This window comes from Calypte anna, chromosome 1 (assembly GCF_003957555.1).
Source record: "Calypte anna isolate BGI_N300 chromosome 1, bCalAnn1_v1.p, whole genome shotgun sequence".
NCBI lineage: Eukaryota > Metazoa > Chordata > Aves > Apodiformes > Trochilidae > Calypte > Calypte anna.
This window is the reverse complement of record NC_044244.1, coordinates 180,391,399-180,411,256: the sequence shown is the minus strand read 5'-3', so window position 1 is coordinate 180,411,256 and position 19,858 is coordinate 180,391,399. Positions and strand designations below refer to the sequence as shown.

At 38.3% G+C, this 19,858-nt stretch overlaps 1 protein-coding gene across 1 annotated transcript in view; it reads right to left on the bottom strand.

Moving 5' to 3' along the window:
- XPO4 (exportin 4) overlaps positions 1 to 19,858 on the bottom strand; it is a 69,820-nt gene that overhangs the window by 32,515 nt on the left and 17,447 nt on the right. Inside the window, exons 2-6 of the mRNA XM_030462920.1 lie at positions 17,765 to 17,870; positions 14,293 to 14,434; positions 13,892 to 14,030; positions 2,204 to 2,320; positions 1,268 to 1,421 (exon numbers count right to left, since the gene is read on the bottom strand). Coding sequence (XP_030318780.1) covers positions 1,268 to 1,421; positions 2,204 to 2,320; positions 13,892 to 14,030; positions 14,293 to 14,434; positions 17,765 to 17,870 — 658 coding nt within the window. The remainder of the gene's footprint in view (positions 1 to 1,267; positions 1,422 to 2,203; positions 2,321 to 13,891; positions 14,031 to 14,292; positions 14,435 to 17,764; positions 17,871 to 19,858) is intronic.

Genomic DNA, 19,858 nt, shown 5'->3' with positions numbered 1-19,858 from the left:
CCACGCAGCCAAGTTAAGTTTCACTGCCTGACAATCAGTTTCTTTCAAACCAGTCTTCCTAAGGAAGAAATTTATGGCACAATATAATCAACATGGTGCTGTAAACCCAGAACTTACTAAATTTTCATCAGGCAAGGATGTGTATTTCTCGGTGATGATTAAAGCCATTCCAACTTCTGTGGAAACAGGCTGCTACATAGAGGAGGGAGACACAGGCTGGTGCTGTACTTCTTAGAGCAATATTAAATGTTCAGTGTCAGAAAACAAGAAGATAGTATCAAGTGGAGCATCAGTTGTGAAGAAGTTGAGGCTCTATTTCAAACCGGGAAAGCAAATAAAATAATTTACAGGGGATTTGAAGGCAACATCCAGATTCCTGCAGTGTGTAAATTTAGCAAAGGGTTTAAGATAAAAGTTTATAAACCAAATTAAAAATTTGGTTCTTGGAAAGTTTGCTGAGCATATTTAAAGGTAGTCTGGCTATTAAAAAAGGCACAATCTTTTACTGCAGGGGCTATCTTAACCATCTATTAAGCAGAGAATGTGATTATTTCTACAAGTCTTTTAAGCCCATTTTTTGGGTTAAACATTTTAATGATTTTTATTCTCTCCCTTAGTAAGACTTCCTGATTCCCATTTCTACTTTACTTTCCCTCTCCACCTTTCTCTGGATTTTCATAATCAGCACACATTACAAAGATGTCAAAATGAAAGCGATGGCACCTGTGTATTGTCAAAAAATAATTGCCATTTCTTCTCTCATTTAGCAATTACTTTTTCTTTAGGACAAAGAAAATCTACATATTGTAGTATATGACTGTACTCTTTAACAAGAACTCAGTTGAGCAGGCACATCACTGGATAATTGGGCATTTACCTGCCCCCTCCTCTTCTTTGAGGGGGAAAAGCAGGACAAATCAGATCTCCAGATAAAAATGCAAGAGAACTTAGATCTATTTACCATTTGGTTCCACACTGAAGCAGCATACTACACGTTTCCTCTCTCCTGCAGACTATCAAACCTGACAGACTAACAACCCATAACTGGGGGCTGCTGTGCTGAACAAGTTTTGCCTTTTATACTTTGATGAAGAACAACAGCAGCTCCTGTATGTAAGCATCTGTTAGCAACCACCATGGTGACCAAGAGCACTAAGGGAAGGAAATGTAAATCAAGAAGGCTGGTAAGTTTTACAGTTTTCTCTCCTCAAAGACTTTACTTATCACATAGTAGAAATGATCCAAGGACCTCACATTAAAAGGATATAATTTGGAGGAAGGAAGTTCCAGCTTAGGACCTGATTGGCTAGTGCAAGATAACGCTGAAACACTGAAGACATCTGAGCATTGAGGTTTTCACGTCTGCTGAATTCCTGAAGTACCTCGACTGTGAGCATGAAGATCTGCCGCAGGTCGTCCTCCTGCAGTCAGGACAGAAACAATGTATTAACAGAATCTCTCAATCATCAGTTGAAATTTTGATTAAAAATAAATACTTTTCCAAAGAGAAAATAATTTCCTGTTTTAACCCTGTTTTTCATGAATACATAATATATTCTGAAGTTGTCAGTCAGAAGCCCTCCATTCACTTGCCAAAATTAATAACCATGTTTGTAAAGAATAAGAAAAAAAAATCTTACCATAAAAGCTAGTTTTTAAAATAAAAACTTAACAATATATTTTTAACAACTGGTGAAGGAGAGTGTTGGTCTTTGGCATGAAAAAAAGTTTGTAAGTTGTTCCACAACAGTCAGTTTAAAGCAATGCCTTCACAAAAACATTTCTGCCTGGCCAAACAATACATCTGAGACAACCAGACTACACCATCTGCAATAATATTTTTAAATACATAGCTCTCCTTGGCTTTAAACCAAAGCTATATTTAAGACTATCATTGTTCCACAGAGTATTCGTTTTGTTTGCAATTGGTAGCCAAGGAATTAGAGTCCAACCACACAAAGGTCTGCAGCTATACGTTCATAAAATGGGTAAAAAGACACTGCAACATTTTTACACAAGTTTTGAAAAATACATTATCAGCTTTCTTGAAGTATCCAGTATATGCATTTATAATATTTGTCCTACTAAATGCTCTCAGGCATACACTGTAACTGAATGCACCTGGTACAACAAAGTACTTCTGCTTCTCAATACTTCAGTTTTAGAAAGACAGGTACCATTTATGGATACAGAACTAGTTTACCTGAAATATACGTTTACAGTTCCCATGGAACTCCATGCTCAGTCCAATGTTGCTGGTTTTACTTGAACTTGAGAACTCGCTCAACAATGCCGTTAAAATGGAACAAGCCAAAGTTTGCTATAAAATAAAACAAAACAAAGGGTGAAAAACATAACTAAAAGATATCCAATAACTTAATACCATCTACATTGTCCATTTTGGTGTATTTCTTTGTTAATTCAGTTTCTTCTAATACAAACTAGAACAACTCAAACTTTCAGGAGTACTTGGGTGAATCACCTCTGAAATAATCCATGCTCCATCCTTACAAAATAAATTAAAGTACTTGAGCGACATAAAATCCAGTACCAATACAACCATCACTACAAAACAGAAACAAACTTACTGCAATCCATATCCCTGTCTTGCTGATCAGTTTCTCTCCCTGTGCAGTATTTTACCCATTTTAGTTTCAGGTAAGATTCAGTTTCCACTCATTTCCACTGATCTCATGGTTCGGGTCACTCTGAAGTTTGTATTGGCCATTCTTCGGATTTGCTACACATACCATGTTGGTATTCCATCATGAATAAATTTATACTATTTAAAGTGATAAAAGCTAGCCAAAAATAGCACCTGCAACACACCCATCTACTACATCTTTTCCCTTTCCCTTCATAAAAAAAAAAAGAGGAATACACAGAAAGCTCTCTTAAAAAAGATTTTGGATACTTCCCTCCAAAGCACAATATCCACAAGCCTCAGAAAGAACCTTTCAAAATATTGGATTAGAATGTCTCTTTAGTGATATAAAAATTGGTGAGCAAAAAGCATGTTGATTTTTGAGCAACAGATCTGTGAAAAGTAAAGGTTTATCTTTTTTATTCTCAAAAATTTAAGGTAAACCAAATACTTATCCTAAAACAACTGAAAAGCCAAGCTTCCTTTATGAAACACACAGCTCCAGCCTCTGTTGCTGTTTTTTGAATTAAGAAAAACTTTTTTTTCCTAATGTCAAAGTCTAATAACTATCGTCACCAGTTTTAGTATATTTTTTAACTGATCATACACATGAAGTGGAGTAAATATTCTACAGTGGAGATGCAGTAAGTACTCCAGAAGTTGCCATTCACTGCTGGAACAAGCAGAACAGAAACCTTAGACTGATGAAACGAAAACACTTTTTGTTAACTAGATGTTCTTACAAAAACCTCCAAAATTACTGGCTATCCTCCCAGACTGTTCGGAGCCAAGGTGCCAGGGATGGACAGAGGGACAGGAATTGTTAAAGGGTCATGCATGCCAGCAAGTGTCCAGGGGTTAAACAGAAATATGCACACTACCTCTGAACACCCGAAAGATTAAAGTGGAGATGATACTATTTATGCAAGCTCATACAACAGCTGAGACCAGTGCCATCCACCCACCAACTGCAACATCTTTGTTCAGAAATGCCTATGAAGTCAGTACCTTGACCCCCCAGACTATGAGTTGTCTTAGCCAGTATACACTAAATTAACATTCTTACTTGCTAAATAAGTCCCAGACAGATCAACCACAGTGGCTTTGTGATTGTATATGGGTTTTCTCTTCTACTATATAATAAAGCCATACAGTGGACTAGAATATTGCTGAGCAGTTGCTAAATCCTAGCTTTACCATTTTAAAGAAATAACTATTTATTTCAAATAGATTATTCCTCAACTACAGTCACCACTGTCACATGCCACATATGATGAAAGTAACATTCAGGCAGTGAAAACCTGCATCACACTTTAAACTACTCCAACAAAAGTGAAATTGTCAGTTCTATACTAAACTCTACACTAGAATTTCTAATTAGCTCAAACATTCCGGATTTTATTTCCAAGTTTCTGTGTAAGCTATTTATGCAATAATTTATTTTTATTTAGAGGAAATCCAGATTTGATCTAATAGAATTAGTGTAGGTTAGCAATGACTTAAATCCAACATTAAAAGTTTCGTTTGAAAAGAATTAATCTGGGAAAGGAACCCAAACTAAAAAAAACAACCATAAACAAACAAAACCTGATATTTGGCAGTAGAACAATGCTTCAGATAAGAATATATATATTTAAAGGAACAATGCAAATTGCCAGAGAACACTGCTCAATTTCATTATGTGCCAAGAGATGCAGAAGTCTCACAAGGCTCTCTGTAATACTTTAGAATGAAAGCTTTTATTTTATGTTTGCATTACTGATTCACTGATACTTTACAGTTTGGAGAAGCCACAATGTAAGGGCATCAGCAGTTACAATCTCAAATCTGTACAGTTCGATGGTCTGTAACATACTGTGGTTACCATGTGGTACTAATGACTGTAAGAGTAAAACAGCCTGTCTGAAGCTAAACTGCTTCTTCATAATATGAAGGTCTGCACACCAAGCCACCATCCAGACTACCCATTGCTTGCAGTTGGCTGTCAATTGTTGGAAAATAAATCATTAAGTTTGAATAACAGGTAAGTAGCAACAGGAGGATGTTTATTCCCACCATGACTACAACAGTTGATAGTAATCGAAATATTACATGTTTTCTCCTTCCAATTTGCTTACATAGTATATAGTAATTTATTCTTCCAGTTTGGATAGTAATGTACTACTGCATGATAAAAGTGTATCCAGATTTTTTTGGGTGCTTTCTTCTTGATTTCAAGAAGAAATTTAAAAGGAGTTTAAAATCTATGACTGCAGGTCATCTCTTCATAGATACAAAGAGCAGTGGATGTAGCTAGGCTGACTTACTCTGCTAAGAGCAGCTTGAACAGCAACCTGTCCATCTGATTTAAATAAGAGCTCTGACATCTGACTTGCTTGGAGTATGAAAGAAGAATAATGTTACTAGAGATCTAAACACTTCATTCCCTCCAGCAGCCTGGTGCACAATGAACACCAGGGCACAATGAATCCCCTTGCTCTCCACTCTTCCACTGAATTTCCAGCATCCCACCAACTCCTTCACCTTAGTATTTCAGTACCTGGGGTGCAAATCCTGCCCCATTCTCTTACCATCCCAAGAGCACTGTGTGCAGCAGACACATCCATGCCATCCTCTCACCCTTTGCATCTGCATTTACCCCTTACATCCACAGGGCTGCAAATACACCCCTATAGGTGACCAGAGCAGGAGCAGACCAAATATAAGATATTGGCCAGTAACTTAAAATTTACTGCAACAACAGTCAGAGATTGCTTGGGAATGGTTTCCTAGAAGGCAGGTGCCAAACCCTAGGAGTTTAGTTTACAGACAGCAGTAGAGGAACTGACCAAGACCTGTAACCTGTCCTTGAGACATTTGCACTCAGCTGCATACAAAACCACCACTGCTTCCCAAAACTGCCATAAGGCTACAGGAATTTACACAGATTGTTGTGCATAGCAGTAAGATTGCTGTTTTTATGTGAACGTTAACACAATAATGAGCATAAAAGAGCATGTGCCTTACCATCTATTGAACGCTCCTGAATACACTGCAATACTTTAGGAGCCCTGGAATAAAGCTTAACAAAACTTTAAGTAAATTTTACTTTATAAAAAATTTACTGAAATGTAACTGGTATTTTGAAATACAATTTAATTTGTGTATGTTTGATATGAAGACATATTACGTAACCCAAACACAAGCTATCAGAAGAAAGACTTAATAAATAAAACCGCCTCCTCTTAAACATAATAAAATTGATTGCATTTAACAGATGTAAAGTTTCAGGGTAGAGAGGTTCTTTCATTTTGTAGTGTGGGGTTTTTTTAGGGCTTTATCCGTGCCACAGAAACAATTAACTATCTGATTTAATAATATCACACAGTAATAGGCAGAAAACGAACATGATTCTGGGCACTGTATTAAAAGTCAGATCTGCATGTCTGTTGTGCAGTAATGCCATCAACTTCATACCAGTAAGAGTACACCTCTGAACCACGTTTGACTCACCCGCTAGCAATTTCACTAGTTCTGCCACAAGTACATACCCAAACAATAACCCCATCTAACAAAATGCTTCTCTTGTTGAGAGTGGACTGCCTCTGAGAATAGCTTGGCACTCACCCCAGTAAGCTTTATTACCAGGAATAAACTTTATGAAAGATTGCTATACATAAAATAGACTCTCAGCTGCTCAAACAGAAGATCAATGGGACTTGTGATAAGAGATTAACTTGGCAATCAGACACCCAGTAGTAACATCATTTTAGGGATTTTCTTTTTAAATTACTCCAATAAAACACAGACACTATAGCAAGACCATTTACTATTTTAACAGTAAACAACGCTTATATATATTTCATAAAACTCAGATGCAGAAGATAAACTTATTCCTTTAAATGGAATGTTCCCTATAACAAAAGTTTAAGCCCTGATGTTTGAAGGGATTTCACACTTGTGCCTGGACTGCCCATGGAATAAGTGAACTGCTTCATTTGAGGGTAGTTAGGTTACAAAGCATCTGAAAGGAAGAAGAGTTCAAATACAGCTTAGGAAAAAAATGGACATGTGGTACACCAGCTCCAAGGCAGCAAAGCCAACAGACAAAGCAGAATGAACTCCAACACCAAAAATGTTTCCTCTGTTCTGAAACTCAGCAGAGATAGAGCTCGGTTGTTAGAAACTTGATTAAATAATTCATTTTACTACAAACCCCAAATTATCAAGCAGCCTCCCCTTGTCTTTTCATTTATTCCTACAGAAGAATGAATAGGTATATTTAAAAGAATAAAAATCTCACCTCAACAGAGCAAATGCTATTGATAACATCTACCCAGTTATGTTAGATCACTGCCAGCCTGAGCAGGCATTTAGAGGACTTTTTGTCTCCATCTGTATAATGTAAACTGAAACTCAAGGGAAGTCAAAAGAAGCATTTCATAGTATCTCTAAACTGGCTAATTTTAACTTGTACAAGAGCAGGAAGAATCAGAGTACATTTATCATTGGTAGAATTTGCTGGGGTGTTCCTAGGTGATAAAATTCTGTAGTGTGAATGCATCAAAAGCAACTGTACCAAAATAAACTGTTTAAAGCTAGGCTACCTTTATATAGGCTGTAATATACTTCCCCAACTTTCCTGAATAAGCACAGCTGTATTTGCTCACATTTTCAGAGAACCTAAACATCCAGAATGCAAGCTGCAACTCCCAATGGAAGGGTTAACAGGATGGCCAAAGGCCCAAAAGAAATACCATTATATACAGGGAGTAACTGGGGTGACTACTGCCTTTCAACTTCTGATTACTGCAATGAGAGCGGGTGTGAAAAACCCCTGGAGCTGAAGTAGTGGTTCATAACCAAAGAAACCCAGAATATATTCCGAAGGCCTAGGAAGAACCGGTTGGATTTTATCTACTTTTTCTTTCCCAAGAGTCAAATGGTAAAAAAAAAGCTGTAGAGCAGGGACAGTTTTCTGCTGTCAGGAGTAAGAGACTGCCTGGGCAGCACATGTCTCTCCTCTTATTCCCCTCTGCCACCATACAAAGACAGAAGAGCAGCACCAGGTTAACACAACACATGTACAGCAGCACAACAGCCAAGACCCTGCTTCCCCTCCTTGGGGGAAACCAGAAAACCAAGCAAGGGAAATTGCCAGGGCTGAACTGATAAAGAGAAAATCAATTCCTCTGCGAATCACTGGGGGCCACAGGAAGATGATCTTGTGGCATGTGAAGCATGCAGGCTTTGGCCAAAGAGAGAAGGGAAGTAGCAGCCTCTACTAATAGTGGAAGAGGTCAAGGCAGAGTTTGCTGGAGCTCAGGGTGCAAAACACACTTTTCTTTGTTCCTTTGGGGACAGCCAAAATTGTGAAGCAGAAATCAGGAGGAAAAAAAAGTAACCTCATCAAAAAAGCAAAGGTCTGAAAACCATTTATCTAGAAGTAACATATACTTAGAAGTTTTTCCTGAAAAGCACCAGTTCAATCTTCGCTCCCTCAGTAGCTGCATAACCAAATCCAAATCTTGCAATTAAATTCAAATGAGTTAGACTGGCCATGCAGCCTGCCATCAGTATCACTCAGCTTTCAATATACAACATCCTGGCAAGTCCCTTTGGTTGGTAGGGGTTAGCCTCTGCCAGATATGCCCAGTGACCTGCATTGTATGGCTGTGCTCCACAGCAGATCTACTTACACTCAAAAAAACCCCCAAAACCAAACAAACGCAAACTCAAACAAAAAAACACTTTAAAAAAGAAAGGGTTAGAAGGAAAAAGGCTAGTTGTTTTTTTAGTAGACCTGCACACAGATTCAGTTTATTACTAAATATATATATATTCAGAACAATACCTCTGAGAGGAAGAAAGGCTAAAGACCAAGCAGCCAGGGTCAAAGAGGTTTTTCCTCTCAAGCCTGTTCATTTGTGTAACCACAGTAATAAAAGAAATATAGGTATAATACTTGGAAAGGCAGCATTTCTTCCCAGTGAGTCTAAAAACTCTATTGCTGAGGGTTTCCACATCTGCACATCCCATGAGACAACAGAATTGAAGAAATGAAGAGTCCTGGGTGCCATACACAGTAGAGGGGGCACACATCTCTCCTCTGGATGATGCCTCCTTACTTCCCAGCCCAGTCCTTGAAACTGCACCTCTATTGTAAATTACAAGACTGGGAGCTATCAATTTTTAATATTGAAGTTATTAAGTGACTAAGCTGGAGTCTTGGTCTACTGCATCAGCGTGAAGTAGAGGTTCTCTTTCAAAAGAAAAACTGAAAAACTGGTTAATAGAGTTAATACAACTGGATAATACAACTACTAAAAATACTTAGGTTTTAAAGTTCTTTTACATTTCTATTACTGAGCTTTAACCTCATATTTGGAGTAGTTTCTGGATCCCTAAAATTCCCAAACCAATCTTTAACACACTAACTTAGGCCATTATAGAGCACTCATCAGCATGAAGGAAACAGCTTTAACATTCTTGTTTACCATCTGGTTTTCATATTCAACAAGTCTCAAAGGCAGTAAGGTTCATAGGACAAGGTAATAATTTTACTAGACCAGAAGATATAGCTGAGGGTAGAGGGAGAGAAAAGAATATTTACTTTTTGTTAAAATTTGAAAGTCATTAAAGCCTTTCCAACTCCTACCCTACCACATGGAATAGCAACAGCTAGACAGATCGAGAAGTAAAACTCTTCTTAAAGAAATAAGAATCATAAATACTAAATAAATGTAACTAGCTATCTACATAGGCGTTATAATTGACAGATTAATTTCAATGAAGATGAATGCTTAAGAGTTCTGCTTGTTAATATTTCCTCCTGTTCACATGAGATCCACCCACAGCACATTCCTGAGCAGTTTTAGGTAACCTGAAGCATCTGAATCTCCTCTCTGTCCCCATCACGAACACTGGGCAACAGACCAACAGATTTACAGACTATTAAGACAGAAGGAACTGTTATGATCCCAGAGCTCTTCTGGTAAAACTTGACAGATCTCCTTGCACACAGAGCAAAATGTAGGCTTCAGGTATGGAGCTTTATATAAGAATACATTCTACTGTACGCACTGTAGAACTTAGAAACCAGTTTCTGTTGCTTCACTGATCTGTGTCAGGTTCACAGCTGATGCAGATCCCTCTGCATCTGCCTACTTTTAATTTTAGAAAAAATTCAGGTGTGACCTATACCCTAGACCAGTTTTAAACAATGTCCATCTTATTGTGTTCACATGCAGACCAGTTCTTCCTCCTAGGAATAAGACACCTTGGCTGCCAGAATTCCTGTCCTTCTGGAAGGGATTAAGGACAAATTAAATACCTCAGCTATGCAAAAGCAGAATATTCTAATACAAAACAAGAAGGCCAAGAAATTGAAGACATTTACAGTTAAGAAGAACTTGGCAAACACAATTAGTCAAAAATCTTGAAATTAGTGACATAAAACATGTACTAAGGATTTTACGATTGGCCCATGAGACTGTGTCTACTGCCAGCAGCTCTGTCCCCTAGAGATTAACATTTTGAAAAGAGATCCTGATATTGCTATTGGAGGGAGATTACAGACTTCATGGCTTTTATCTATGTTACAGGAGGAGCCAGAGAAAACAAAACCAGGTACTCTAAAACAAATCCTTGTCCTCTCAGAGGAATACTACCTAAACCCAGTTATAAATTGAGAGGCAGCCAGACCCCCTGTAGCCTGTTTTCCCTTCTCAGACAGATGCTTATTCAATGAAATCCATAAAGCTCCATACAGCAGGAAAGCAAAAGCCAATACCCCAGTTTCAAACTCTGGCTCTAATCAGGCACCCTTCCCATCCTGGTAGTATTAAAAGGGCACTAAGGAGAGGTTATTTCCATAAGCTGTACACAGCATTCCACAAATAAGAGATTACTCAATAATAAAGCCATTTTTTTTTTCATCTCCTACCCACTTGCTTCCTCTCATGTCTATTCCTCTCCTTTTCTTGCTTTCAGTCTCACTCATTTTCAATAGTTCATCCATCAGTCTTGCTCCCCTATCAGATTGCCACAGCATAACTCAACCTACCTTCAAAGTTCCACCCTCAAAACACACCCACTTAAGATGCTGTTAACCAATACTCAAGAAGTTAAGGTATTAAGCATATCAAATCATGGTAAAGGACACAACTAGAAGATGAAGTACCATCTACATTTGTTGCTGTCCTTACTACACCAACCTTCAGGATTTGACCCTGATAACGTATTACTGAATAGTCTCAAAGATTTCATAGAGCAGAAGTGCCTAACAAACACAAGACTAGTACAGATGTCTGACAGGAACTGAGGGAACAAATAAGATTAGGTGCCTACTTTATTCTTGTAAGGCAAAGGGCCACAAAGCTTCAGAGCCAGCAGAGAGGAGAAAGCAAGTGGGAAGCAGACAAGAGATAATTTTAGTTTTTTAGAAACAACTTTCTCTCAGTTAGGAACTGCTGCAGAAAGCCATTTGGATCAGCTAACAGCCATGCTTAAGAGTTTTAAACATTTTTAAATATGAAGTAACCTGCTACTGACTCCAAGTGTTATTTATCAGCAGCTGGAATGAACCTCAGGTAGGACAGTAACAGGTGAGCAGTAGGTCAGAGGAAAGATGAAGTGTTAAATCTGTGACAGACATAGAGAGGGACAAAGAGTCTTAATGGAGATCTGGGAGGGACAAGGTATGACAAACTTCTGAAACTTGAGGGAAAAAGGCTGGAGGCAAGAGCACACATCACATCATAGGAAAGACATGCTGGAAAAATGGAAGGAGTCAGGGAGGCACAGAAGGCTGGAAAACATCTGCTGATTTCTCCCAACACACCATATCCCAGCCTCCTCCCTCGAGGCCTGTTTTTATAAATAACTTGTATCAACACATCTCCAGCAAAATGCAGAAGCACCTGTGACACTGCATGGCACTGTCCTGACAGTGCACTTTCAGTCTTGAAAGCAGTACCATTCCCTCAGCTTCACAATGCACCCTAGAGCAGCCTGCACTGAGACCTAACTCAGCAGCAAGGCAGCTGTACCACCCCAGTTCCACACAGCCTGATGGGCACAGCTGAACACTGCAGAGACACCAGCAAAAACTCCCACACATATTTAAAAATAGGTAGATAACTCATTGTACGAATTATTTCATACAACCTTTCAAAGTTATTATGTATTTATACAGGAGGCATGCCTTGAACCCACTCAGAGCTCAGTTGTGACAGGTACTGTGCTAATACACAATTTTATTACTACTTACTGTGTATGGAAAGTCCCAGGTCATGTGAAGCTGTAGCATTACCAGAACTTGCAATTAAGTTGCATGAGATGAAGGGAGATGGTGGTGGATTCCCTAACACTGGACATTTTTAAAACTCAGCTTGACAGGGTGTTGGGTCATCTCATCTAAACCATATTCCTACCTAGAAAGGTTGTACCTTAAAGTCCTTTGCAATCTGGTATTCTACCATTACAAGAACATTTTTATGACTGAGAATTATTCTATACTGCAGAACTTCATATATCCATGGGAGCACGAGTTTATAACCAGCTTGCCAAAGACTAATAAGCAAATACTTCACTTGGCATTAAAGGTGTTCCAGCAGCATCACATGTAATTTTTTTTCTACCAGAATAGAAAACATCATTTTATATATATACACACCCGAGACATTTGTTATACCATTCTTAAAACTTGAACACAAATACTTTGAAAAATCTATGGACAAAGTAATAGCTATGAAGAGAGAGTGGATAAAGGGAAGTGAGAAGCTGGCCTCTGTACAGCAGCAGCAAGTGAAACTTGGACAAGAGGAGAGTGAAATATTGCTCTTCCCTCCAGCCAGAGCTCCTCAGTGCCATGCTATGCTCTGCAGCAACCCAGGGTGATGTATTTCCCCTGTACAGCCTTCCCTTGGTGTATGCTGCAGTCAGTGCAGCATCCCTGTGTATCAGTGCATCTACAGAACACAACTGCAGAAGTTGGACTGTGCAGGAGTTATTCGTTCAGAGAGGACTTCTCTGTCATCATCTATGTTACTCAATTTTTGTATCTTTATGGAATGCCCATACAAACTACATAAGCATGTGCACTGGCATGCACAAAACTTGAAAACTTCAGTTTCAACTCCATTTTAACATCAGAACTATGTTCCCTGAACACAGCATGAAAAAAGTATGAACTCAGCATTGTTGTCCAAAACCAATATCCATTTCTATGCAAATTATGCACAACCAAAATGCTGAAATGTTCTCTTAAAATAAGTAACAGTGAAATTAAGGTTTGGAAGTGTAACTGAAATCTCCATACCCTGGAGGGATATCACTTGTGCTCAGAGGTGACACACTATTTTTAGGACCATGACATGAGCTGCATTACTTCTAATATACTTTGATCAAATTTTCAGAGTTAAACATTTGCTGCTCACATCTAGCACAACTGCTGCTGAGCAGCAATATGATTTGGTTCCATAAAGATTTGTTTTGCTTTAGAAAAGCTTCAATTAAAAGTTTCAGCATGGAATCTGCATAATCTTCAATTTGCATTTGGTAGGAGAAAAATCACCTCTCTTTAATCTCTAGTTACATGCCTCTATTATGACCTGTTCTAAACTTATCTCCTGGCATAGGAAACGGAATTTCACTAAATGCATAGATAGATATTGGACACCTTGTTTCCACTTTGAGCTCAATATGGAAGGTAACACTTACCCCTAGTAGTATGACATTAAATCTAGAGTAAGTTTTGTATTTCCATTCCACGTTTTACTTCCTCACACCCCTTTCTCTCCACCTACATGTCTCTCAGAGAACAGCAGAGGCCTATGCCTCTTGCTGGGTAGCCTATTCTGACAGCTAAGCCTCTGGAGGGTGGCAAGCACTGCAGAGAGGGAAGGAGAACAGAGCGTGTAGAGAAACTGCCAGCAAAATCCAATCCCAGCAAAATCCATTTTAAATCACGTTGTTTTATCAAAGAAGCCTAGAATACAAAAAAAATCCCCATAGCATTTAAATTTGCTATTCAGAGACACCCATTTCCTAAAAAAAAGTTTTATGTACCAAACTATGCATACTATTACTAGTCCCAAAACATTCTTACTCAAGAATCTCAGACTTTAGGAGTCACTGCTCAAATAGCTATCAATTTAATTACCAATCTTCAGAAGAGACATATACAAGACTTTATAATCATCATGTATATAAGTCATACTGTCAAGACAGATTGCTTCAGCTCTAAGAAAAAAAGGAAATACTCACTACAGTGGGGTTACCGCTGCTGATCAACTGACTGACTTCATGAAAGATGCTTTTGCAGTCGATTGATTTGTCTAATGATCCCCGTTTCACTATCACTGCTACTGCTAATAGAATCTGCTCCCGAACGTACTTTTGTAGGCTGTAAAGAACATGGCAAAAATAAGTTTGCAAGCAATTTCAAACATCAGCGCTCAATAAAATTTCCAACTCGTTTCTCTTACAAACATTCTGTGTGAATTCATAAGCAACAGCTGACAACTCTACAGAAGTTAACCAAGTGTTCAGAATGGAAGATAAATTATTGCTGAAATGGGTCTTCTGCCACTACCCTTGGACACAAAAAGATAACCCAGACTTTAAGCAGAACCCTACATGTGCAGAGGTTTTTTTCCTATACTTACTTAGGCCTTTGTAAGACATAGGTTAGAAGGAATGTTCGCAGTGATTCAATGCTAGTTTTTTCCAAAAGAATCCATTCTCTTACAACTGCTTCCATTATTGCTGTAGCAGCTTGAAAAAGGACATAGTCCACTTTACTAGTTTCTGTGGGGAAAAACAAAGGCAATTTGAGTATCAGATAGGCATACATGTATTTATTCTGTATGTATTTCTAAGAAAAAAATTAACAAATTTACTACAATTGTATTATTGAATGGAATTTTGTTGCTATAAAATCAAAGATTTTGCATCTCAAAAGTGTGAGGGGGAATAAATCAATAACCCAGTTATCAAATTGTCCAATATTATTTGAGTCAGACCCTCAGGGGAAGAAAGTCAGTCGTGCCAGGAGACTGAGCCAAATATCAGGAATAAGCAAGCTAACACAACTGTGGAACAACAACAAAACAATACAGATTTAGTCCCAATACATTAACATATGAATAACTTGACAGGCATGCCAGAAGTGAAGGTTCCTCTATCATTCAGGTGCTTGCATTTGGAATTAAGTGCTTAAAATTACATTTATTGTACAGATGGTAAGGAGAAGGAAGTCCACTTACACCTAAAGATAGCACTTATGTTTAACTATCAAAGCAGAAGTCTTCCAGACTTCTGAGTTTTGTAGAAATCACAGAAAACTATTCAGAAAAGCTGTAGCCACAGGTAACAGAAGTATAAAAAATGAAACAGTGAAATCTAATTCCCAAACAAGAAACAGACTTTGAGCGACAGAAGGCAGCCTGCCAGGACTAGAAAAACTTGGTTTGTTTGAGAAAGCCTGGGTCATGGGATGATGGGTTTTAAATGACTACTGAACAGACTTTCTTCCTCTGATCATACACATATGTTTGTAATGTACACTTCCTTGTAATTGTAATGTACACTTCTACATCCAAGATTGCAGCAAATTTGCTAAAATGTTTTAAAGCAATTTAATCAGGCTCCAAATCAAAGCCCTTAACATGGGCTAAATCAAAATAAACCACCTTTAAATCTATTTAGCTTAATTTGGAAAACTAAATAACCTCTTAATTAAAAGATTAATGAGTACACTTAAGACACATAAAAATGAGCCAAATTATTCCAGTATGGGAATTTTAATACTGCCATTTTTAAACTTTTGGGTCTTTGGCTTTTCAAACTGTGCAAAGCTCACAAAAAAAAAAAGAATGCTATTTAAAACAAGGATGGAATTTCTTCTTTGCTTCAAATACCACAGATGAAAAACTGCAACCATTAACAGCACAGATGTCCAAGCACACAGTGTAAGCTCTATTCAGAGCACCATTATCCTCTACATAAAGTTACTAAAGCCAGGACAAGTTTTGCTAGTACATTTGAGAGCTATAAATTTACAGCAGAGGAAGAGAAACCCTCATGCTTCCTGGGTTCAATTCCAGGTTTCTGAAGAAATTGTATGGTAATGGCTGTTCCCTTTTTCTTCTGCCCATGATCTCTGTTACTCTCCCTCTATTGCTTAGAATCATAGCTTTCCTGATGCACGATGGCTTCCAGCTCCTCTTGTTTGTTGCCCATGCTGCGTGCATTGGTGTACACGCACTTTAGCTGGGCTGCTGGTTTGTCTCGTACCTTGGGTAAACTTCCCATCCCTCTTCATTCCAACTCCTGTCTTGACCATTTCTTACTGTATCCTTTTAAACCCATCTACTCTGATCCTCTGGCTCCGGCCCATCTTTACCTGCACATAGTCCTTTGGTACACTTTTACTCTTTATTATGAACAGATCCTTTCTCTCCCTAGTTCCTGATTTCATAATCCCTACCTCTCCCTTCCTACCTCCCAGATGCTAACCAGCTGTTCTTCCTGTCCAGACTGTAAAAACACTTACTTAACAAGCACAGTTTTGGGAAAAGTCTCTCAGTTCCAGTTCTCAGCATCTCAGCTGTCTGAGAAGCCCCTGTGCCACATGTGTAAACATGCTGGTTCCTCAGTGGCAATAGCACAGGAGCAGATTAAGGATTTTGAGAATCCCAAAAGGTGTTAAGCAGGATCACATTTCTCCCAACCAGCCCCATAGCAGAAGCAAAAAAATAAGACAAGAAAATTAAGTGCAGTGATAGTAAATTACTAATGCTAATTTGTACTCTCATTATTTTAGAACAAGATGAAGGGATGTACAGACAGTACTGCTAGGTATTTATTCCATAAATTTCCATTATTTACTTCTAAACAGTGACATCACTTAGGAGAGATCAAAATGTTCTGGAAGAAAAGGTTAATTAATATGTTTTCTGGTGAATTAAAATACTCAAAAAATCAATGTGAAAATACAAAGCATCAATTTTGTTGACCTATAATGCAAGAAGTACAGTTACTGTCTCAGGATGAGATGAAGTACTACTATAATACACTAAACCCAGAAGTAACTGATTTTTAGAAAAAATTTTGGTTAGGGAGCAGGTGTAGGAAAGGAACCATGCCCTGCTATATTTATCACAGTGCAAGTTAACAAAACAGTAGTAGGTCTACAATACTGAGAGCACAATATTCACAAACTGTACTTATCTAATCCAGTAAATTTAGAAATAACTTTTAAAAATACTGTGGAATTAATGAAGTATGAAAATAATCTAATATTTCTGGTCATTCTAGCAAATTCTTTGAAAGAAAAGTTGCTTTTTGGGTTTTCTCATACATTTTTTCCCCACAAATTTCCAGGTTACCTTCAGCAAGTTTCAGGAGACAGCTTTCAATGAAACTTTCCCCTCACCTGCCTCTAACACTCCCATCTGGTCAGTAGAGCAGTGCAGACCAGGAATTTTACATGAGATTTTCAGATTGTTTAGCTGCCAAACTAATAAATCTTTATAGCACCTATAAAAACAGATTTGTTCTGAAAGACTTTTAAGACAACCACATTTATGTGATTTCCATTAAAACCCAATAAATTTCTGATAAAAGGTAATACCTACCAACCCCTTTCCTACCTTCAAAGGTATAATCTTAGAAAACTTTGAGTGAATACTCTATTCCTTCTACTAGGGGGAGAGAAACTTTTTTTCTAATGTAGCAGTTGAGCTGTTAGCAGCAACTATGATGTTCGACCTGAAAAACTCTCACCATGGAAAAGTTCAGCATCAGTTCAAAACCTGGCAAAGCCAAATAAAATTGTAATGCTGATTGATTTAATAGGAAGCACCAAGCCAGCACACTACAGGCAGTCCAAAAAGCTCCACAGATTAGACAGTGTTCCAGCAATCATGTAGCTGGGGAAAATTCAATCCATTAAATTAGCCGAGGAACTTGGTTACATGAAGTTTCAGCCTGCAGCTTTAAAATTGCCAAAACCAAAACCAAAGAGCAGCAATAGCCTTCACTCTCAAAATCAGAACTGATGTTCATATTCTCAGCTGCAGAAGAATGCCACAGTTCCAGGTAAAAAACCAGGTATGTGCTTCCTTTACTACTTACCCAAAATGTGTTTGCAAACTGCAAATGGGGATTTTGATTTTCTAAATGATAAGAATATGTGCTCAGCATGTTGGCGCTGTTCATTATTGACCATGGAAGGTGGTGCCTGAAAGAAAAAAATATCACAGTATTAAAAACTGATCTTGGTTGTAAAGATACATGAGCACTGTCATGAATTTGCACATACTTGCCCTGTTAACCATCAGAACCAAGAATCTCTTGGTAAAACTGCTTGTCTTTTCTCAGTCACTGCCTCCTCACATTCCACTGTGTAATTTATATCATCTGCATGGAAGTGAGAGACATCAAGCAGAGAGTGAATAATTCTAAGTACTGTGCTCCTAATGACACTTCTGAAGAAAGACAGAAGTCAGATCAAAATTCAACCTAACCTTTTTTCTACTCAAATCAAAAATATCATTGTACACCACTAAACACAGCTTAGAACACTCACAATCACAGGAACAAAGCCCTAACTTTTCTTTAGTTCTACATCTGTTTTAAAAGACTAAATTGTGTAATAAATTCAAGGCATTAAAAAAAAAAAAAAAAAGGCTATGGATTCATTCTAAATTATTGTCAGCAAGACACTACCCTCTAGCGTTTCACTTTAAAATTGACTTCTTAAAGAATTGACTGTGGGCTTGAATTTGGGAGGAGATGGCTACAGCCATTCCCCTGCTGTCTACACCTATGCCCTTATGAACCCATTCCCCTACACCATGGGCACCCTAACTCAGGTAGCACCTGCTGCTCCACCACTGCTGAAAAACAGCTTCACAGTAGCTTCTACCTGAAAATCATGCAGGTAAAGCACGAAACTGTGAATTAACCTGGACCTTTGCAAGCTGGGATATTGGCTACAGAGCACAGATGAGAGTTATCTGCTCCCATCATTGCAGCCTCATGTCTCTGAGCAACACTGAGATCCTCCCCACTGCCCCACAGGGTAAGAACAGCCCTGCAGAAAACATCAGCTGCTCACAGGCCCTCTGCTTTTGTCAGTAATTTCTGCTACATTATCTAAACAAGCACATGGCACAACACACTCATACAGGGGACTGATACCACAACGCAGCATAAGCTGAAGAGCCCTTGAAAAATGAACTCGTAGAAAAATTGCATACAAACTACAGAGACAGGGTAAGGTGACAGAATAGTTACTGAACTTCAGTTGAAATGACAAACTTCAAGTCTGAGTCCTGTCCCTGGCAATCTGAGGTGAATGCATGTGCCACATACTTTTTGGTTTAGTTTTATACCTGCTGCTTTGGGAATAAAAGCATGAAGATCTTAGCATAAAAATCAGCATATTTAACATAAGAAAAATATATTCCAGTAAATAAAAGATATCAAATCTGACTTCATTCATCCTTGCCAAATCACAGGCAATAGAAAATTCAAATATAAGCTAATAACACCACAGATTAAAGCTGCTGCTCTTCAATCATTTCCTCAACAAGGTGCCTAAATGCAGCAGAGGATGCTGATCCTCAGATGAAGTGGGTTCTCATAAACACCTGTGAGCCCTCTTTACACAGCCAATTTCTTACTCTCACAACAAAAAGAAAGAAAGGGTAACAGGTACAAGTGACTCTTGGGGAGTTTCCAGTTAGATACAAGGGAAAAAATTTTCACAATGAGAACAATCAGCCATTGGAATGATTTCCCCAGGTAGAATTTTACATTATTTTAACTCCTCTGTTTCTCTGAAGTGTAATAGTAGAAGACTTTTGACACGTTAAAAAGGCATTTGGCACATCATATTTTTGTACAACTTTTTAGAATCACAATAACTTAATACTACACTCTGCAATCAGACTCAAATGTCCAGAAGAGTCTAACATGTAAGCTTTAGCCTGTACTACACAGCCACCAGAGGGAGCTCAAAGCCCAGTAGTTTCCTGTTCACTGAAATCAAAACGCAGCCAATTTAACGCTTTGACAGAAAGCCCACGATATACATATTATGTGTACAAATTTCAGAAGCCACATTACAAGAACATTGGCTTACAAGAGCCTGAGAGCCCTGGAAGCTGTTGCCCAATAAACCCTGGGCACAACAGGGTTAGAAATGAACTCCAAGTACCCATT